General features: G+C 37.7%; 1 protein-coding gene across 1 annotated transcript in view; it reads left to right on the top strand.

Moving 5' to 3' along the window:
• COL14A1 (collagen type XIV alpha 1 chain) overlaps positions 1 to 22,724 on the top strand; it is a 184,933-nt gene that overhangs the window by 94,651 nt on the left and 67,558 nt on the right. Inside the window, exons 22-31 of the mRNA XM_090283415.1 lie at positions 1,362 to 1,511; positions 4,607 to 4,723; positions 10,201 to 10,347; positions 14,107 to 14,163; positions 17,424 to 17,563; positions 19,564 to 19,687; positions 20,336 to 20,479; positions 21,316 to 21,480; positions 22,074 to 22,112; positions 22,275 to 22,413. Of these exons, the coding sequence (XP_090139541.1) occupies positions 1,362 to 1,511; positions 4,607 to 4,723; positions 10,201 to 10,347; positions 14,107 to 14,163; positions 17,424 to 17,563; positions 19,564 to 19,687; positions 20,336 to 20,479; positions 21,316 to 21,480; positions 22,074 to 22,112; positions 22,275 to 22,413 (1,222 nt within the window). The remainder of the gene's footprint in view (positions 1 to 1,361; positions 1,512 to 4,606; positions 4,724 to 10,200; positions 10,348 to 14,106; positions 14,164 to 17,423; positions 17,564 to 19,563; positions 19,688 to 20,335; positions 20,480 to 21,315; positions 21,481 to 22,073; positions 22,113 to 22,274; positions 22,414 to 22,724) is intronic.

Genomic DNA, 22,724 nt, shown 5'->3' with positions numbered 1-22,724 from the left:
TGAGGACAGAGTGGCAAGAATACATCATGGGTACACTAGTCCACTCAAGATGGATTCCTTAGGAGTCCATCACCAATTTTTTCCTTTATTTAGTCCTCGGGCATGTGTTAATTAGCACAACAGTCTTGCTGAATGTGTCGTTTGGCCCATTTTATAAACACGGATCAGATTTTCTGTGGGAAAATTGCTTTGATTTAAGCCAGACGTTCTTAACGGGTGCAGTTCTGCTGCCCAGAAGAGATACTTTTGACTGGTACCACATGGGGGGTAGGGAGTTGCTATTGGCTTCTCGCAGGCACTGCCAGGCATTATATGAGTCACAGGACTGCTTCCCTACTGCTCCGGAAGAGAGACTTATCCAGTCCAAGATGTCAGTAGTGCTGTGGCTGAGAAATCGTGTTCATGTTCAAGTGGAAGAACTGTATGTGGGCATTTGCAATGAAAGTTTGGGGCGTGGGAAAAACACAACTGAAAGAACATATGAATACAGAAATATATAAATATATTGTTGGAAGAGAAGTTCTGCAGTAAAACAATGAGTATTTTAAAAATCTGTCGCTATTTCATAGCTCTTAAAGAAAGAGCACCTATGGGAAGAGGCAGAAGGTAAGGAAATGTGTGTAGGACTTAGCAAGAAATTTTTTTAATGCTAAACCAAAGACTCCACGGGGTTGAAACAGAGGTGAAAATGTAAAGGACCAAAGAAGTTAGTGGGGAAAGGATCTTGGAGTGAGAGTGTCATCTGTCAGTCCTGGCCCAGAAGCTCAGTTGGTTAGAGTGTCATCCCTCTATGCCAAGGTCACAGGTTTGATTCCCAGTCAACGCACATGCCAAGGTTGCAGGTTTGCTCTCTGGTCAGGTCATGTACAAGAATCAACTGATGGATGCGTAAGTAAGTGGAACAACAAATCAATGTTTCTCTCTCTCTCTCTCTCTCAAATCAATAAATAAAATTCAAAAAAAGGGTGTCATCTGTCTGGTCTAAGAAATGATGAGAGGCGTGGCCCTAACAGTAGTAACATACATGCTGTCCCTCATGTGGTAAGTGAGGTAAGGCGTTGTGTCCGCGATACGTTTTGCTGCTACTGTCACTTGCACACCTGCTGGGGACACAGCTGGCGTCTGAGAAGGGGCAACAAAGGATGACTTCTTCAGTTTGGCGAGTATCCCAGAGCCTATGACAACATCGTAGCTCCACTGTGAAGGCCTCCCAGTGTGGTGGGCGATGGATTGTGAGGCGGACCTGCTTCTTTGCATATGCGCCGAGGAAAGAACTATATTGGAGCACAGTTCCCCTCGGGAGTGTTCCCACTTTTCCCTCGTGTTCTGCTGTAAGTGAGCTATGCTCTCTCTCCTTCCAGTTGCGGGCCCAACCCTGGAAACTTTTGTGGGAGCGAACGTCAACACCATTCTTATCACGAACCTCCTCAGCGGGATGGACTACAACGTGAAGATCTTTGCCTCGCAGGCCTCGGGCTTCAGCGACGCCCTGACAGGCGTGGTGAAAACACGTAAGACCCATGTCCTTGTGCCTCAGCCCTGCCATGTGGTTTCGTGGCTGTTTTCACTGTAACTCAACTCCTCCTTCAACTCAGCACTTGCTTTTTCTTTTCTTCAGCGTTGCCTTTTCTGGACGGTGTTTCATGGAAAGAAAGGTGTGTTCCTTACCCCGGGCTATAGTTCAGAGTCCCGGTTGGCAGGCGGACTGTCAGAGCCTGGCGTCCAACTGTACTTGACAGTGGCAGATAGGATTTCCTTCTGGAAAGTCTTTGTTGGCATTTTTCGAACTAGGTGAAATTTTCCAACCAGCATGTAGCCTGACACAGCCAAGCCAGTCCAAGTGAGCCAATGGGGAAGAGAATGTCTTTTCTCAAAACTTTCACCCCTCCTGCCTTACACACACACACACACACACATCATGCCTGAAACCACCCTTTCCCCTTACACACACACAGTCATACACACTCATCATACCTGAAAGCACCCCTCCCCCCTTACACACACACACACATCATTCCTGAAAGTGCCTCTCCCCCTTACACACACACACTCACACGCACACACACATCATGCCTGAAAGTGCCTCTCCCCCTTACACACACACACACACACGTCTGAAACCACCCTCTCCCCTTACAAGCACACAGTCATACACACTCATCATACCTGAAAGCACCCCTCCCCCCTTATACACACACACATCATTCCTGAAAGCACTCCTCCCTCCTTACACACACACACACACACACACACATCATGCCTGAAAGGTACATGCCCCAGTCTTAGGACTGCCTTCTCTCCCTTTCGAAGGTTTCCACGCTGTCCTCGCACCATCTGGGACTCCTCGCTGGCATATGTGACTCCCGGACACCCATGGCATAATGCAGTGTTTCCAAATTCCAGCATGATTGTTCCGTATTCCTGATGTTTGTTATACTTCTACACCATCTGTTTAATATATTTCTTTAAATCAGCTTACAGTTTCTTAACCTAAATACTTTCCGAAACCCACACAATTATTCTAAACAGACGACCAGCATTTTAAATATACATTAAAGATAATACAGAAAAGTCCAAAATAAAACTGGTTTGGCTGTGAGCTAATGAAAATCATCCCGAGTGCATGCCCCACCCTTGGGAGCGATAGCCCTGGTGTAATCAAGAGTATGAGCCTTAAGTCTGCTACTTATTAGCTACGGCCTTGAGGAAAGTACTTAACTTCTCTGAGCCCAAGTTTTCTCCACGCTGAAATGAAGATCATGATAACCACATACAGGCTGATTGTGAGGACTGAATAGAGAATAATAAAAAGTGTCTACCATACAGCAAATGCTCAGTTAATAACTCCTGTTATTTTTTTCTAGTCATTGTACTTAATACACTTGGCTCATATCTGATGCTCATCTCTAATCAAATAATTAATCTGATAAGTGTAATTGTGCAAGAATTGGGGTATATATTTTACCAGGCCCCAAGCCACCTGTATTTTGCCACTCATATTTTACACAGAGACAGCTTTTTTATTAGAAGAGGCTTCCTGAATTCCCTTTGATGGGGTATCTTCAAATCTTCTAGGCTAGATACAGAATCAATTTAATCTCAAAAGAAATAGTCTGTCTTCAGCTGATCTAGGAAGCTGTTGGTCTGTGGTCCTGATCTCATCCTTGACTGTTTAAGTGCTATTATTCTGCGCACCACCTTAACCTCCAAGAAATATCCTGTTGTGCTACTATAGCAGCCCTACAATCCTTCCTTAGAAACATCTTAAAATCCCCTGAGCATTTTCCTAACCTCTACCTCCTCTCTTCTTCTCTAGTTTATCTTTGTTTTCCTCTTTAAATTACTCTTTCTGTCTGAGCCAGTTTTTCTGCCACTCTAATTTTTTTTTTTATCGGTATCTCTTCTCCTTACTCTTTCTTTTGTCTCTTTCTATTCACCTTTGGCTGCTTTCCTCTTCCTTCTGTTCCATCCCTCTCCTCTCTAATGCATATGTTGAGTACTCTAAATAGATGTTAAAAGACTAAAAGCATTAAAATGTTTTATCTTCTATCCTCAAAGTAAAAATTAGATCAGCTTATTATTTGTTTTCTCTCTTTTCTCTCAAACAAAATAAAACTCCATACAATGGCAACTAAATTAATTTCAGATATCTTTTAAATTTGGTGTAATTATATAAGTCGTTATTTATACCTTTTTTGTGGGAGCAAGAGGAAGTGTTTGATTGGCCTTAGGAAAATAGTTCTTCCTTCTCTGATTTGTAAAGATGTAGGCTGTTATTAGGCAAGTTTATTTTTATCATCTTGAAAATAATTTTGAACTTTAAAAAATTTTAGGAGTTAGCAAAGAGAGAGGAAGAAGTAAAAAGAAAAAGATGGATGAGCATCAGAGATCATTAAAAAAAGCAAATATTAACTGTTTTGCTTTTTCTGCATGGGTGAAATGATAAACATTGCATGCTTACTCTTCTATTGTCTTGGAGAAACAATATTTTTACTGCTTCCCAAAATAACTTTTTGGTGAATCACTTTTGATTATCACAGTGTTCTAAGATTAATAGAAATCTATGTATTTGTTTTTGAATAATTTTGTCATCAGTGTTAAATCTCTTATTTTTAAATATTCAAAAATTTGTTCATTCTCACTCCATCATGTTTTGAAGGCCAGTCTTTGTGAAACTGTTCTCCTTTGAGTGAAACTTCCATTTTGTCTACTTTGTTCTTCTTTTTATTTAAGCCATCACTACCTTCCACTGGTTGTTAAGTACAAATTATATTTAATTTTTATTATAGAGGTATAATATATTAATTTTTGAATCTTTAGAAAACACAAACAAATAAAGAGGGAAGATTAAAAGTGACCCATGATTTCACCATCTGTTACATCTAGTCTTTTTCTTCTGAATATATATGTCCTTTCATATTTACAAATACGTGAGACTATATAACTATATTTAATGTTTTGCAACTGCTTTTTCACATCATAAAATAGTTATTTCTGTGCAAAATTTGTCTCACTAAGGAATTAGAATTAGACTTTTATCATGTTAAAGTTAATTTAAGACTTAGGGACATTATTGTGACATAACTATTTTTCTGTTTCCATATAGTGCCTTTGGGTGTGGCCAATCTTCAGGCAGACCAGGTTCAAATGACCAGCTTGTGTGCTCAGTGGCAGGTGCACCGTCATGCTACTGCCTACAGAATAGTTATAGAATCCGTCCAAGGTAAGTGCACTTCATCACACCTGCTTTTGTCAAGAACTTGAGTACTTAGTTCCGTGGAAGTCACTATGAACAACATACACATAACCCTAAACAAGAGCCCTCTTGTGGAAGAGGCAATCTGGGTTACGAATCATGCAGGATATGGATTCACAATGGCTGGTTAAGCCAGTTATTGAGTCTTTCCAACCTCTACTTTCTCACCTGTTAATGGGTAGAACAATAGTGCTGATCTGGTCACATTCTGTGAGATTAAGCTGAGATAAATCTGTGTAAAGAACTTGCAACAGTGCTTTGCACACAGTAAGCCCCTGAGGAATGTTAGCTGTTATTGGTAGTGGGAACAGAATAGCCAGGACTAACATACATTAAAGTTAGATACTCAGTGGGGATTTATGACTTGAATGTTCTTCTTAGTGATTTGCTTTACTTTTGGGGGTAATTGATGAGCAACAAACTCTTAATCAGGAGATGGTATCTGTGTCACCCAGAGCACATTCTTCAGCATTTCAGTTCTCAAATACATCTACAATTTGGGGCTTTGAAACACTAAAAAATGTCTGCTTATTTCCATTAAAATGTCAAGAACAACAACAAAACATTGATTCCCAAAAAGTGAGTTTCTAAGGACTGTTAATTCTCTTTGCACATTATCATCATGAATAATATTCAGAAGATGAGATCAAATAATGAAAATTACTTTGATCAGATTTGTTATCAGTAGGAAAGATACATCTTGTCGTGTTGGGGGCACTATAGGAGACACTGGAGAATCCCCAATGATTAAAAAAAGTATTTTAAGCTAATAAAATTGTTCAATTTCTTTTCTTTCTTGAAAAATGATTATGGTTTCCCCATTTTAGAAAAGCAGAAGGAGCTAATTTGTGGGGGACTAGATAAGTGTGGCTTTAGTAGCCTATATTCCTGGCTATAACTACATTCAAAATGCAGAAACCCCACCTTTGATTTAATCCTGAAAGTGGAAAGGACAACGTGTGAACACAGAGGGCCAAGAGCCTTTGGAAATACACTGAGGATACGGAAGTGGAGTAAGCGCATCTTGAAAAGAGACCCCGCCCACCCCAGCCAAGGCATCGTCTCAACCGGCGGGCTCCGCTCTAACTCCTTGGTTCCCTGTGTGTGATCCTGTGGGAGTACCTTGAGCTCGACATGGGCTAAGATGAAAGGGGTGGCTTTAATCCAGAACGAACATTGAGAAAAAGAAAGTCAGGACAAGTCACAGGGATTTTGTGGTTGTATTTACTATGGTGAATGGGATGCTTAAGCAGAAATAGATGAAATATATACAAGTATTTGAGAAACAACTATAAAATCTTGAGTTATGTTTCATGTCTCTTGAAATGAAGAATGATTCATAACAATATAGAAGGATTGACATTTAGTGGTAATTTTTAGCTTTAAAAAATACTAAGTATGAAAATCACACTCCCAAATTACCTTATTATACTTTTATCTTTTTATAACATTTAAGAAGTTGACATGAAGGGGCATTATCTTTCATAAAAATTATAATTATATAGATGCATATAAAAATATATAAGAACTGACATATCAGTGCAATTGGTGAAATCCTTAGTATTTTAACTAAATGCTTTTAGTTTAGCATGTTTGCAAAATAACATTGGGATTCTTATCAGAGGATATGATTGATGTGTCTGATAACATTAATCTGGTAATCCAAAACCTCAATAAGCTCTTTCTGAAGCTGAGATCTTTGCTAGCAAAAAAGTCCACATTTCCTTCTTATCTTCACGTTAAGTTAACTTGTACTCCAGTATAATTTTCAGGCTGCCAGAAACCTCTTCAGCGAGACTCAATCATCTCAATTAAACAAGAATGAACACAATTATTTGTTTTTCATCAACATCAATAGCTGAGAGATTTATGAACCCAAATAGCCTACATCTCATTTACCCAGTGGTCTAACTGAATACTATTAACCAACTGGACAGCAACAGACTCTAATTGACAGCCTCTCAAAGGACTGTTGGGGGTGGTAAGTGAATGTGGAGATAACAGTGAGGAATATGTTTAAATATTTTAACTTAAAACAATTTAGGTCAAAGAATAGTCTTTCTACTTTGGAGTAGGGGAGAATTAGAAGCTTTTACCTTTTGACATTCTCACCCCTTTCTCCCACCCCTGCTTCCTGCTTCTGGCAACCACTAAAATCTCTTCTCTGTCTCTATGAGCTTGGTTTAGGTTGGGTTTCTTTATCTCACAGAGAAACATGGTCATCATCCTGACCACTGCCTTTGAAGGACTTGCGGTCAAACGCCCATTCGCCCAGGGGCTGATGAGTCCCAGAGCTCTTGCTGCTTAACGCGGTAATAGGTTCCACTGGCTACATAAATTGCCTCTGCAAAAACTTTAGGATTTGTGCACCAGAGGAAATACTAGAGAGAAATGGAACCTAATTCCTCCATGTGTTAGGGAAAAACTTTATCCCAGGCTGACCCATTTCTAAATGCCTCTGACAAATTCCTACTGTTTAACAGGTTACGTGTTACAGAATATATTCCCTGTGTTCTGCTCATGTGCACTTGTGTTGAGAGATGCTGGCCATGGAGAGACCTCTGTTCTAACCCTTATTACCAGTCAACTTTCTTTTGGGAGCTTCAGTGTCTCTAAAATTAGTTCTTTTGAGGCTTTTACCTGAGGTAATACCTACACATTTCCAAGATCTTTTTGTGAGCAAAGTAAAAGGGCTATATCATTCAGGTTGGTTTGTTTGTAAATGCCAAATTGGAAAAGGATCAGTTTCTCGGCCAACATACTGCAAAGCTCAAAACTACTGGCTTCAGGTACATCTGGATCTAGGTGTTTTAAACAATGTCACTGAGATTAGGTCTTGCTTCATCGTTCTTCTCTGCTCTCCTTTGCCTTCTTCCTCAACCAGATTCTGCGAGTTGACCCTAGTCAGATCCAGAATTACGTCCTCCTGGCTTCTAGCTTAACAGTCTTTGTAAAAGAAAGAGATTCTCTTTCTCAATAATTCTAACAAAAGTCCAGGAACTGAGTCATGTTGGCTCTAAATCTGTCCTTCAATTGAAGGGCATCAAATAAATTGACTGACCTGGCTGCTTTCCACGCCCATATCTGGAGGGGAGGGGGGCTGTTTTTCTGTTCTTCTCAAATCATAAAGACCAAGAATCTGGATGAACAATGCAAAGAAAAAGGGATTAGATGCAAGACATGCAAATACAACAGATGTTCTCTCCCCATGTAAATATGACATGTTTCATAGCCAAGACTCAAAAAAAAAAAAAAAAAGATTACAGAAGGATAAGGGCTTTGCAGGAGACACTGAAATCAAATCTGCTTTTGAGTCAGTCCTTCAGTTGCCAACTTAAATTGTAGGCTTCTGGTTAATAGTAGAATACACCAAAGTCAGAGACTTTTGCTTGGTGTTGGGTAAGTCAGAACCCCATGAGACCTGCATTCATCTACGATGCTCTGGAGTTGTCTCTCTCCAGCTGTTTTGCTTTGACTTGGCATCCGAGATGGCAATGGCACAGAATTTCCCAAGTTCATGCACTTACACACCTCATGGGCCCAAATACAGTATTCCCTTGCTCATCTCTGTAACTTGGGGAATTTCTTTCCAGCTTATTTTAAAAGAAACAAAAGCTTTCCAAGGCTGCTCAACTTGTCTTCTCTCATTAGGTGTTGAAATGTCCATTTTGCAGTATCATCCATTAACAAGGAGAGGCAATGGGGGCATAGTGGGGAGCCTACTTTAAAAATGAAAGTCGTGAAGCAAGACCCATTTTCAAGATCAAACTTTTTGAAGCTGTGACATTATGATTGGGGGTTAGGGTATTTGAGACCCCTGGGGAATGGGAGAATTTATATCCTACAGTTTCAGCAGGGTATTCGGGATCCTGTATATTCTTTTGTTGTGGATCTCAGTAACTACTCTTAGGACATTTTTGGTGAGTTGAGTTAGTGGCATCACTATCAGCATGATAATAACACAGAGCATGTATTTAGCTTCGCTTCGTAAGAACAAATGCACAACGACAGAATTTTTTCTCTCTGTTCCAAAAAATAAATTAACTCCTTGCTTTTGGCCCAAGGGGTTGAGGAAATTAGTCATCATTTCATCAGTTTAAATGTTTTACTTTAGGGCAAAGCCATTAGACCTGAATCAGACATGCCAAAAGCAACATGGATATACCCCATTCATGGAACCTCTTTTTGTTAGTATTGGGAATCAAACCATACTGTTTCCCATTAAATTTACAGAGACCGTTCCAGCTTTCCAAAGGTTTATAGATTTTTTTAGCAATAAAACCCATTTATATTCTCATTGTCAAGGGTCTGTAAAGTACATGGGTATCCATAAGAAATAGAGGAGATGACAGAAACACATATTTCTGGAATTGATTCCAGGTGAGTCCCTGAAGACTTTTATGGAGACAGATAAATACGATTCATGCATAGGATTTAGGAAATTTTGTATTACAGGTGGCTCACAGAAGCTTTTAAGAGGCTCCTAAGGTTAGTAAGGGTTAGCAAGAAGCATCTTTTGTGGGGTTCTGAGCCAGACTGAACTTGGACATCAACAAAGCAGAACACAGGGTTACTTACTAACGCTTTCTTTCACAGCAGTATATAATACCACAGACACCTTAGCAATTTTCTCATTTCATCATTTTGCAAAATATGTAATAAAGAAATTGAGATAGACCTTGATTCATTCTTACCACATATATTAATGAAGATTATATTATAAAGTTTACTTTTAACACTGTTTCATATTCACAATTATAAAAATAAGTTTTACTAAACAAATGGCTTTGATTTGTCTATATTTTTAAAAATTAAGATCTGTCCATTTACCAAAATTTAAATGACACACATCATGTTTGTTCTGACATACGTATGTTATAATATACATATATGTTTTATTCCTATGTATTAAGATATGGATTGAAATTTAATAGGTATTATATTTTAAAAATAGACAAAAATAAGTATTTAACATTTTTGCATTTTGCACTTAAAAAAACAACTGGTTTGTCCTAATGTTTTCTCTATTTTGTTTATATTTAATAAACTGCAGATAACATTTTGAAGGAGTTTTTTTAACCACTGAATAATACGTGTGATGTATTGAATCAATGCAGTTTTTTTGACACTGGTTTTGAATTTCTAAAAATAAAGTGATGTAAGATTTTAACTGGATGGATGTAACTTATGGATCAGATGAAAATCCATCTAGAGGAAAATTTGCATAATTGTTCTAGAGGGAAGATTGCATAAATGGAAATTTGCATGATACAGTGATTCTTTTTTTTAAAACCAATTATATGACACAATAGCTCAAACAGTGTAATTCATTCTGGAGTTATCTGATTAGGCCATGCATATTAAGCATTTTAGAAGCAAATCATCTACTGATGGCTATTTTTAAAATTTTCAAATGTGTCTGTTTTATTTTATTTTTATTATAGATACACAAAAGCAAGAATCTACTGTAGGTGGAGGGACAAGCAGGCATTGCTTTTATGGACTTCAGCCTGATTCACAGTATAAAATCAGTGTTTACACAAAGCTTCAGGAGATTGAGGGACCCAGTGTGAGCATAATGGAGAAAACACGTAAGTCAAGTGCCTTCCCTCCTGAGCCCCGTCTCCATGAACAGTTTTTAGGCATCCTGTTTTGGTTCAAAAACTTCATTCCGTTTAGAAAATGTTAGTGATTGCTGCCCAGGAATATCTGTAATACAAGTTTTGCTCCTCCTCTCCAGTCCCAGAATTCACTGCATGTGACCCACTGATGTCATCTGTATGGTCTTTTCCATCCTTCATATGCTTCACAAGGAATGATAAGGCCATCTGATGACATAGGCCTTGAAACAATGACCTGTATTGTGATCTAAATCCATGAGGAACGTTTGTGGTATGTGGAGTGTGAACCGAAGTTTAAGGACCTGGTCCTGACATTAAACAATGGCATATGACCACAGCTCCGTGGGTGGGCGTGCAGCCAACATGCTCCAACTCGCTGACCTTAGAGTTATTGCCTATTTAAGAGGCTCTTATAGTTTTCCCAAGTTGGCTGCAGATCTGATGCACTGAAGGGAAAGGCAAAGTGTAAAATTAAAACAAAGCACTTTTTACATGTTCTAAAGAGCAAGGAGGGTGTCAACTTCTTGGAATGACTTCATCAAGGGTTTCTGACCTAAAGGCCACAAGCATTCAAATGAGTGGAACTATAATGAATTCTGGGAGACATTGTGTGCTTACCTCAGAATCTTGAGCTTAGATTCAAAATCCCTAAGGATTTGTGTCTGAAGAGGTGGTGGGCAGTGGGCTTTCTTGAATGCCCCTCTTTCTCCTATCTGGCATTTAGAAAGTTCTGCTGCCTACATATCAGTCTTTTAGTTAATCTGGAAAGCGTGGAAAGAAATCCTCAATGTGTGACCTTCAGAAACAGAAAGCCAAAGTTTAATAAATGAATCATCTAATTTTTTCTAATATAAAGACTTTATTTCATAACACTGAAATATTCAACATTTATATTATGCGTGTATTTTTGAGGTGTTAGTTACATATCATAAAATTCACACATTTAAAGAGTACAGTTGAATACTTTTTAATACAAAGTGTTGTTACAGCCCCCACTACAACCCAACTTTAAAACATTTTCATCAACCCAAAGACGTTTTTCATGGCTGTTCAGAGTATCTCCAGTCCCATCTCAAGCCCCAAGTAATTCACTTTCCTTTCTTTTATATTTGCCTTTTCTAAACATTTCATGTAAATGGAAATATATAATATGTAAGCTTTTGCATTGGCATCTTTCACTTAGCATATGTGTTTGAGGTTTTTTCATGTTGTAGAATGTATCAATAGTTTGTTTCTTTTTACTGCTGATGAGAATTCTGTTGTACTGGTGTAGCATCATATAATTTTAATGTTATTAAAGGGTTGGTAGCTCACAAGATCTAGCAAACAGGCTCAGTTGGTGCCCTTTCTAGCACTGTGACCTTAGGCAATTCAACATCTCTCAGCTTCTTTTTGCTCATCAGTGAAATCACACACCTACTCTCTCAGCCCACTGGTGGTGGTAAAGATTCAGTAAAAGAGACTCTGTTGAGCAGCTTTTCGATTTGTATCTTATTGAACAAGTTCTTTTTGTCATCACTTGGAAGTCACAAAGTCATGACCATGGGGTCAGACATGTTTTCTTTGGGCCATAGGTTTTTTAAATTTTAAAGTGTTTTGAAAATTTAAAAGATCTGACGTCACAGGGCACACGCACATACCCTCACAGTGCCAATCTGCTGGAACCAACTAACTGCTGTCTCTGTTAGACAGTGTCTGTGCGCTCAAGTTGCTTCTGCTTACTGTTTAGGCTAATTCTTTGCTCACATTCATTACTTGCCTGACCTCTGAAAACAATTGAGTTTGGGACCTCTGGTCTACTTCCCTTTCCCTAATCTTAATCCTGTGACTGTGAGCTACCAACTGATGGTTAATTTGAATAGCTCTGTTTGATGTAAATGTTTTCCTTATGTTGGGGACATCTGTCTTTTTGCAGCTTCCATGCACTAGCTCATGCACTGGCTTTAGTTCAACCTTCTGAAGCCACGCAGATCAAGACTGCTCCTTTTCTATGTGACAGCCCCTCACATACTTTAAGACAGGGGCCATCTGTATGCCACATAGAGAATGTAAACACATGTCACTAGTTTATAGTTCTCCCTACCCAAGGGATTTTTTTGACCAGATGTTCTGCCCAAACATATTGATCTATCTGCCATAGCCTCCAATTGATTGTTCTTGATTTATTGACTGAACTTAAGATATGCCTCAATTTTCCATTAAGGAAGATGTATAAATCTTGCTTCCACTGATTTTAAGATAAATAAACCTGGCTTTAACAGCATTTTGTGGTGCTTTAAAGAAAGTTTTGCAATCCTAGTTTTAGTATTAAGATTTCTCACTTTTTCTACTTCTGAAATTTTTAGCTTTAAAAGTTGCATTTAAGAGACAAAAGTGGTAAATAGTCATAATAAGATTTATGAATATTAATGAATACCAACAGAGGTATAAAGTGCATTGCCAACCTCCCTGTTTTTCCATTCTTTCTTCCCAGAAATACTCATGTGGATCAGCTTGGTCTCCTTCAAGAAAGTCTACCTGATACATATATAAACACATATTGATATAAATATAAATATAAATATAAATATATATCTGGTAGATGCATAAAATAGAATTTATGTTTCACACATGGAATTATACCATTGTATTCTGTGATTTGTTTCCTTTCACATTATAATTAATGTCTAGCATTTTTCCATATCAGTAATACACAGTTACCTCATTCTTTTAAATGTTGAATCATTTTACTCAATTTTATTTTATTGGTTCTTAGATTTGGGAGAGACCTTAAAATACATCTCTTCTAACCTTCCTGCCAGTGAAGGAATTCCCTTTACAACATTCCTGGCAAGTAACCATTCTGCCTGAGTTCAAATCCTTCCAGCTAGTTGGTGCTCACTGTCTCCAGAGGCTGAACATCCCCCTCTGCGAATAGCTATGATTAATCGAGGGTTTTTTACCACATATTTAACTGGAATAATAAGAATTTCCTCATTTTTTATTAAATTTTTAGTGTCAAATAAAAATAGAAAAGCACGTAAAAAATAATATTCAGAATATGTGTCTAACGATGCCAGAACTTCTCCGTGATTTGACACATGAAGTGATATGTAGTTACTGCTCTGATGAACTGTCCCCAGGTCCTTTAACCAAACCACACACCCACATATCACACAGACTTCTCCTTCCTTATCATCCAGGTGGAGCTGATCTGTAGCCTCCAGATGTCCTGCCATTTTGCCCTCAGAACTGGAAGTTTTCCAAATCCAGTCTGAGCAGCATAGAGAGTGAAACAGACTCCACTGGGGATCACATCCTGGGGATGCAGGGGGAGAAGGGGGAACGTGTTATGGCACGAGGATTGATGGTCAATCTTTACTCAGGCAGAATGGAAATGAAGTTCACTACATGTGTGAAAGCAGCCAGGGCCTGATGGGAAATCAGTTGGTGGGATTCCTGCCTTAAATCAGCATTGGAACCACTTTGTAGTTGGCAGTTTGATTGCATTGACTCCTGCTGGCTAAACTGAACTGTGGCAAAATGGCATTTCAAGCCTTCCGTCTAAGGTTGAAGGGATGGATGGAGTCAGTTTTCACAGGCTGTGGTTGATGTATCGCAGTTACTAAATTCTCTAAGAAGAGAGCTGACCCAGTCACTGAGCCCCCTGAAGAATTATTACTCCATGACCTTTCTCTCTCTGCCACAGATGAGAAGGCTAATGGATGTTCTTTCTTCCTCTTCTTACAGAACCACTTCCTACTCAGCCGCCTACTTTTCCTCCAACCATTCCACCAGCAAAAGAAGGTAAAAGAATAATACAAGAATGATGTGATTTTAGGTTTAAGATTTTGTTGGTTTTGTCCACTTGTTCACTTAAAAACTAAGGTTATTAATAAATGATATTTTCTCCTTAATGCAAATGCTTACCAAATCCTAATAGGGAGCAAACTTGCAACCAGTGATAAATAAGACATAGAGATCTAATGTACGATATAAACACTGACAACAACATTTACAATAATTATGTAATGTAATAGAGGTACTAAATATCCCTCCAGCAACACCCATATAACAATAGGTAAATGTATCAAATTAACATGTCCTGTACCTTAAATTTATACAATATCATATATCAAATATATTGAATTTTTTAAAATAGTAAAGTATCCACGTAATTACACATTCTATACACAGAAGGTAGATTTTCCAGAATAGCTTTATATTTATTTCATTGAAAATATCAGAGTAGTAAATGTTTATTAAGGAATAGTTACATAAGTTTGTGAGTTAGAATTTAGCTTATTATTCTGTAGACAAGGTAATAGTTCCCTGGCTTACCTCTGAAATGCCTCTTCTAGTTGTTTCTTTCTATCTTTATCACAAGAGTTCCTTATCACCTCTTACCAGAGCTGTTAAGGCGACTTTCTAAAAAACTTCCAATTACAGTAGCGATTGTTTACTTTTTTTCATTCCATTAATAAACATTTACTAACTCTATTGTTCATTCTCAAACTCTTATGCCAGACACTTGGGACACGGCGATCATACATGATCGCTGCTGTGTGCTTGTTCTCGGTATTGCGAGAGGATAGGGGTTTGTTTAACTAATGACCAGTCAAGGGTATGAGTTCAAAAATGGACATTAGACTATGGTCGTCCAGAAATGAGAACAGTTAATGCTGCTGCAGGTTCATTTCTTGTAAAGGAAGAGGAGTCATTTGATCTACACTTGGAAGAATGAGTTTTACAGGAAAATAGAAGGAAGAAGAACACTCACAATCGGAATAATCTCAGCACACGAAGTGTTTGGGGAACAACGATAAGTGGCACATGGAAAAGACTGAAGAGAGAGTTACGAAGTGGCTGTGTGCCCGGGTAGGGAGTTTGTGCTTTACCCTCTAGGAAATGGGGTGCCATGAGACTTAACGTGCAGAGAGGCTGACCTGAGGAAACCTGTGTTTGAGACAGATCAGCCTGGTACCCGGGAGAGGAGCATTCAGGGTAGGAGAGGATAAAGGTGGGACATATAGCGAGAAGGTTGTTTTGGGAGAACTCTTCCTTCCATCATGCATTTTAAAGTACCTATTACGTGTCAGGGATACAATGAAAACTAAGTTGTTCCTATCTTACAGCAGCTTAAAGCCAGGGGAGGGAGTCAGATGCCGGAGACTGTAATGGTCAAGGCAACAAAGAGGCAATGAGAAACTCTAATAAAGATCAGCATCCTTTCTAGCATATTGTGCAAAGTCTTCAATGGTCAGCCTACTCAGCCAACTCCTTTCCCAGATTATGTTAGGTCACAGCAACATTGTACATGTCTTATGCTGTCCTGCAGGTTTTAATGCTATTTACTCTACCTGGAGTGCCAGAATCTTTCTTCTTCTGTCTTCTTGTGCAGCCTTCTCCAGTCTAGATACCTGTGATTCTTTTCACTATTGAAACTGAAAACAGAATCATGATTGATGAACTTACTATTTACACATTTCTAATGTGCAAATATTACAAAACTCTCTGAGGTCAGAATACTTATATTTATAACTGGATAGAGATATCATTCAGTAAACATTCATGAACGCTCATGGAAGGTGTGTGAAGGGTCCGTGAGAGTAAGGATTGAGAAAGCAGAAACATTGCTCCTGAAGTTTTCCTCAGGATAGTTTTAGGTGGTGGGGCTTTTGCTACCTTGAATGCATTATTCATCTTAGGGGCTGTTTGTGCTGGGTGTGTTTAATTAAAAAGCCTGTACATTTTTATTATTAAAGTGATACTGAATATTTATTAAAGAAATGTTAGTAAGTAGGAAAGAGTACAGAGAAGAACATTAAAAACACAATTTCATATCCCAGAGGTAATTTCTTCTTGAACTTTGGTATATTTTCTTTGACTTATTAATTTTTTTATTTTGACTATATATTCAAATAGATTTTGCTTTCATTTTGAAGGTAAACCTAATCCATATTTCAACTTTCTTTGGAAACAGAGGATTGGGTTTTCCTTTTTAAGCTTATAATTAGCAGATCTTGTGTCCCTATAAGCTTTAAATTCAAACCACAAGTTGGTATAAATTTTTTGTAAATCACAGAACTAATGAGAACAATCTCACCAGACCCTTATTGTTTCTGGAATATTACCTCATTTAGAGATGGTTTATTTTACAGTGTAAATAGCTTTCAAGGAATAAAATTACACGTAATAAAATAAAAACCAAATGAGTTTTTTCCTAAAGAAAGGAGAAAGGCATATTATCTCAAAGAATATTTGGGTATAACTCATCTAAGATGACAAGATTCATATTACTGAAGAGAAAATAGTTTCTTTATAAAACAGAGTCAACCACAATGATCCACACTAATGAAGGGGAAAGAAGCATAGATAATTTGAAACCATACATGACACCAAAAAGTGACAATGAAAATGTTTTCAGTAGAATAGGCTTTTGTTGGTGTATTTATTGCTTGTTTGTTAGCGTTGGCATCAGTAATACCTACTGATCATAGTTTCCCTGGGCTAGCATTAGTGTGAATTTTTGAAACATGTCAGAAGAGTATAGACATAATTTTTTAACTAGGCTGGAATTAAAGTTTGCTTATGGCCTCAGCCAAAATGCATACCAAGTTGTAGATGTCACATGCTTTCCTTCTGAAGTTACTAACCCGACAAGCAGAGGACACAGTTCACAGGGTAATAGCCTGGACTTTTTTTCTAATTGGTAGGCACTAGAAAGTGTTTGCTGCTTCTTCTGTCTGTAAGTCTCTTTAGTTCCATGTTTTTCTATTCTCTCATTTCTATTCTTTGGGACTGAGGTTGGTGGATTTTTTTCCTCTCTAATTCTACATGTCTAGTAGAAACCTCTGAGTCATGAATAGGAACCTCAAGGATAGAGGAGAAATGATGGTCAGGAAACATAATAAGCATGAGCTTGAAATATAAACCTTAAGGACTGATACCTTTCCTTTGGGAAAAAGTTTGAGTTACCAGAAGAAAATCATCATCTGCTTTGTTAGTTTAATAACAACTATGTTTATCCCCTTATCTCTGGTTTGAACATTTTTCATGGTCTTCAGTATGTAAAACTGCCAAGGCAGACCTAGTGTTTATGGTGGATGGATCCTGGAGTATTGGAGATGAAAATTTCAACAAGATCACTGACTTTTTGTATAACACTGTGGGAGCCCTGAACAAGATCGGTGCAGATGGAACTCAAGTAAGGCTAACAGATCAATTGTTAATTCATTATATGCATTAAAAAGTTATCCTAATGTATTATTATGGCTTGTAGGCAGGGGATTTGAATAAAGAACTATAATGATCAGGTCCAATGCTAAATGAGAAGCTACATAAGTCTGCATTTGGAAGCAACTTCCTAATGTCTGATAGAGCTTGAGAAGATTCTAATCCTTAAAAGCTACTGAGTTCAGCAAACTAAGACAGGTTACAATGACCATGTCAGCAGATTTTTTTTTCTATATATTGGGTGAGAGTATCTCCTTTATGGATACACCCAATATTTCCTCTGCTCTCAAGGACATTCATGTCCTGAAATATAAAAATTGTAATCACACCTGTATAGATCAAGTTGAACATAAAACTAATTTATCCATTCAACAAATATTTATTGAGGATTTATTATGGCCAGACACAGTACTATCAGAATGAATATAACAAACAGTGTTCTTAATTTCATGGTGCTCATATTCTTAAAGGCATAGAGAGGAGGAGTCTGAGTACAGATATAAATAGGCAAATAAATAAATTCACCAGGTAGGGATGTGAGCTCTGAAAAGAGAGTGATAGGATTTAAATTCACTGAAAATTACTTAAAATTGTGGGTATGTATGTGTGTGTGTGTAAAGGGGGTATTTTAAATTTTGTGGTCAATGAAGTCTTCTTTGAGGAGATGGCTTTGGAACTGAGATATGTAAATGATAACAGAAGGGATCTGAGTATAGAATTTCCAGACAGAGAAATAGTGAGTGCAAAGGACCTAAGATGAAAATGACATTTGAGGCCTCAGATGCTAAAACTTGTACCTAGAATATAGTGGGTGAGCATATGGTGATGGGGGGGCAGGAGAAAGGGTGACGAAGTAGGCAAAAGCCAGATTGTCTTGAGTCTTGTGGACCATCAAAGGAGTTGGATGTCATCATAGGTACAATGGAACCAGTAGGAAATATGGAGAGAAGAGAAAAGATCTGGTGTGGTTTTGAGATGAGTGGCTGCTTTGTGGAGCGTGAATATGAACGAGAGTAAGAGGGGAAGCGGAGGGACCAGTTAAGACACTCTTCTAAAGGTCCATTGGAGTGATGAGGTCTACATGAGGGCGATAGCACTGGGATACAGGAAACGAACAGCTTCAAGATATATTTTGGAGGAACAGCTGAGAAAACTTGGATGAAAGGGGCACCATAAGAGCAGAATACATAAAGCTGCTGAGGCATTTCAGGGAAGGAAATTTTGTTTTGAATAGAGGGGTCAGAGAAGGCATCCTAAAGATGGTGGTATCTGCAGTAGACCTTGATGAACTGGCAGCAGTTGAAGGCTCACAAAATCAAAGAAAGCGATCTGAATGTGCTGTATATACTACCCCATCATAGCTCTGAAAAACAAACAAAAACCTGTACGTTAAAAATAGTCCCCAAGTTCCACAGAAATAAAAATAATTTGTAAGAAATGAAGCCAGGAAGGTTCGTATTGCAGTAGTTAGGAGCATTGGTTTTGAAGTAGAATATACCTGGCTTCAACTGTTGGTTCTGCCAGTGACTACTCTTATGATTTGTACAAGTTACTTGACTTTGCGTGTCTCAGTTTCATCATCTGTAAATTGGGGTAGGATAGTAGTAATTACTTCATAAGTTTGTTCCGTCAAGAAATCTTTGTAAAGAATTCAAATCTGATTCTCTGACCTTCGTCAAGTTACAAAGCCTATGCTGACACTTTCCCATCTATCAAACGAGGTGACAAAGACCCACAAGCAAGCTTTACAGAGAGATTTTTAAAAAATAAAGTACTTTCTGAAAAGCACTCAGAAAAAAATGCTATTTAATGTCATCAGATTTAGTATGTAACTTGTGTGGAATTATAAACCAAGGAAATCGTGGACTGGGTTACATAAGACATTAGAAGTGTAGATGATATCTTGTGTGTGTTCTCTGGTCCAGAGGAAGTCTACATATATGTAAAAACAAATACACCTTCTCTCTCTAGGTTGCTATGGTTCAGTTTACTGATGATCCCAGAACAGAATTTAAGCTAGACACTTATAAGACCAAAGAGACTCTTCTTGATGCAATTAAACACATTTCATACAAAGGAGGAAATACAAGAACAGGTAAGACTAAAGAAAACTCAGTTAAGATCCAAAGTAATTAATTATTAGTATTACTGAAATTACCTTTTAAAAATATATTTATTAGGTAAACATTGGTTAATAACATTATATAAATTTCTGGTGTCCAACTTTATAATGTGACATCTGTATACTCCATTGTGTGCTCACGACCCAAAGTCTACCCTCCTCCCATCAACATGTATTTCACCTCCTTTACCCTTTTTGTCCTCCATCCCCCTGCCCCCACCCCTCCCCTCTGGTAACCATGATTTTGTTGTCTGTAACTATGAGTTTGTTTGTTCATTTGTTGCTTTTGTGTTTTATATCCTGCATATAAGTAAAATCACACGGTTCTTGTCTTTTTTTCATCTGACTTATTTTACTTAGCACAATGCTCTCAAAATCTATCCATGTTGTCATAAATGACAATATTTTATCTTTTCATGAATGAATACTATTCCATTGTGTGTTTATGTATATATATCTTCATTATCTAATCATCCAAAATCACCTTCTTTGAGGCATAGTAATATAGATTTTTTAAGAAAGATTTTTCATTGATTTAAGAACTTTGTTCTTACCTTTCCCTCTCCAGCAAAACAAAAATGGGGGGGAATGAAATTGAACTGTTGCCTTCCCTTGTTTCAGGAAAAGCAATTAAGCATGTCCGAGATACCTTGTTTAATTCGGAGTCAGGTACCCGAAAAGGCATCCCCAAGGTCATCGTGGTTATAACTGATGGACGATCACAAGATGACGTGAACAAAATCTCCGTGGACATGCAGTCAGAAGGTAAGTTTTACATAGATAAGCAACAGTGGCTACCAATAATATGGTACCATGTCATTTTCCAAATACACATTCATAAGCTGTATCTGTATGACGTAACTTATTTCTAAATCTTTCGTAGTATAACTGGACAATGTGATTTTAAAAATACCTTCCAGGTCCCAAGTCTATTATTTTGCTGTATTTTCTCTAACATTTTTGCTACATACAGGATGCCCTGTATAAGATATGCAAGCAATTAAGTGCAATTCTATGAAAAAAGACTGTTTTAAGGGCCAGGGAGGGAACCTACTGACAGAGACTCCTCAGCCCCAGGATTTGTAAGATGGTGATTCTCATAACACTGTTGAGAAGATTACATTATATAAGATATGCCTGGCAAATAGTAGTTTAATATTTATTTACCAAGCATTGAACCATAACCCACCTCAGGCTACTAAGCCTATTAACATCTTAGTTTCCACATCTGAAATAAAAACAGAGATACAATTTCCCTGTTTCAACTACACTTCATCTTATACATTTAAAAATAGTTATTAAAAATATGCAGACATGAAGATGTTACTCAAATGGTAACTATTTTGTCTCAAGTACTAAGTGGGGCATTGGCCTTCTTGAGTTTCTTTAAAATGGAACATTTCTGTAGAGGATAATAGGATAATTATCATATAATGAAATATGCACATGCAGAATTCTGATGAAGTGTAAAGAACGCATTATCTACCCCCACTAGCCCTGCTTCACAAACTTATTTTAAACATTTGGGCATGTCTTATATCACAATATTTGTATCTTGTGCAATTTAAAGTAATCAGAAATCTGTTTCTGTTCTGCCACAGGCTATAGCATTTTTGCAATTGGTGTGGCTGATGCAGATTACTCAGAGTTGGTTAGCATTGGCAGCAAGCCCAGTGCACGGCATGTCTTCTTTGTGGATGACTTTGACGCCTTTAAGAAAATTGAAGATGAGTTGATTACTTTTGTCTGCGAAACCGCATCAGCAAGTGAGTTCTTTGAAATGTGTGCTTATTCATGTTGCTTAAAGGCTGAAATATTTCATACCAGTTAAATAATGAGTCCCATGTTGATCTGAGGAAAGAATATTGTCTTGCAGAGTTGTTTTTATGCAGACGTTGTTTTATGCTCTCGACCATTTGGAAGTAAACCTCCCCTCTCCCAGCTTTTGAGTTTTAGTTGATAAATACTTTCCCTAATCAGATGAGAGTCTGTGTTTAAATGCAACTCTGCTTAAACAGCTATAGCAAATAGTTTTCAAAACCATATTAGGAGTGCTCATCAGGGTAACACATTGGAAGTGAGACTTATCCAAACAAATGCTCTTAAGTGACCGTCATAGATGTGTCTTGGGCCCAGGAGAGGAGAAGGAAACTATGGCTCTTTGGTTTTAATAGAAGAAGCGAGAGCATTTCAATACTTAGGAATCCACCGAAAACCATAGCCACATCAGGTTTGGATTCCCTTCACGATTTGACTTCCGGAAAGATTGTTAGCTTCCTGTTCTCAGGGCAGGGAAAGAATACGTTTGGAAAAGATCTGAATTAGGGTTTTATATTGTTTGTTTTGTCTTGTTTTTCAGCCTGCCCACTGGTGCACAAGGATGGCATTGATCTTGCTGGTATGCATTATCAAAATTTCTCCAAATAGAAATATATTAACTCACTTCCATTTGGAGTCCAGATTTTTCCTTTAATTCTTACTAGGCTAATTTTGAAATGTAAAATGCTAAAATGCCTGTTAATTCTTTTTTCTCTACCTGTTTGGGTTTTTTTTTCTTCAGGATTTAGGATGATGGAAATGTTTGGTTTGGTTGAAAAGGATTTTTCCTTGGTGGAAGGGGTTTCCATGGGGCCTGGCACCTTCAATGTGTATCCTTGTTACCGACTTCATAAAGATGCCCTGGTTTCCCAGCCAACCAAGTATGTTTCCATTGCAAGATATTAAAACCAATCATGAAATTATAAAACCGATCATTTGTTTATTATATCTCAATGTGGAAATGATGTCAACTTATGATATGCTATAATAGGTCCTGGTAGAATTTTCTATAGTATTTAGAGCAGAGATGTTGTTTAAATTTCTTTGTGTAAAAACATTAGATTCACATATAATGCTGGTTGAACTTTAATATCTGTCGATCTAAGGGAAATATTTAAAGATAGTTAATACTTACATAGCACATATTCACAAATTTAGTCATGTAATTAATAACCATTATGGGGCTCCTACC

This window comes from Furipterus horrens, unplaced genomic scaffold (genome assembly GCF_987537825.1).
Source record: "Furipterus horrens unplaced genomic scaffold, mFurHor1.1.pri manual_scaffold_7, whole genome shotgun sequence".
NCBI lineage: Eukaryota > Metazoa > Chordata > Mammalia > Chiroptera > Furipteridae > Furipterus > Furipterus horrens.
This window is presented reverse-complemented; position numbering and strand designations above follow the sequence as displayed.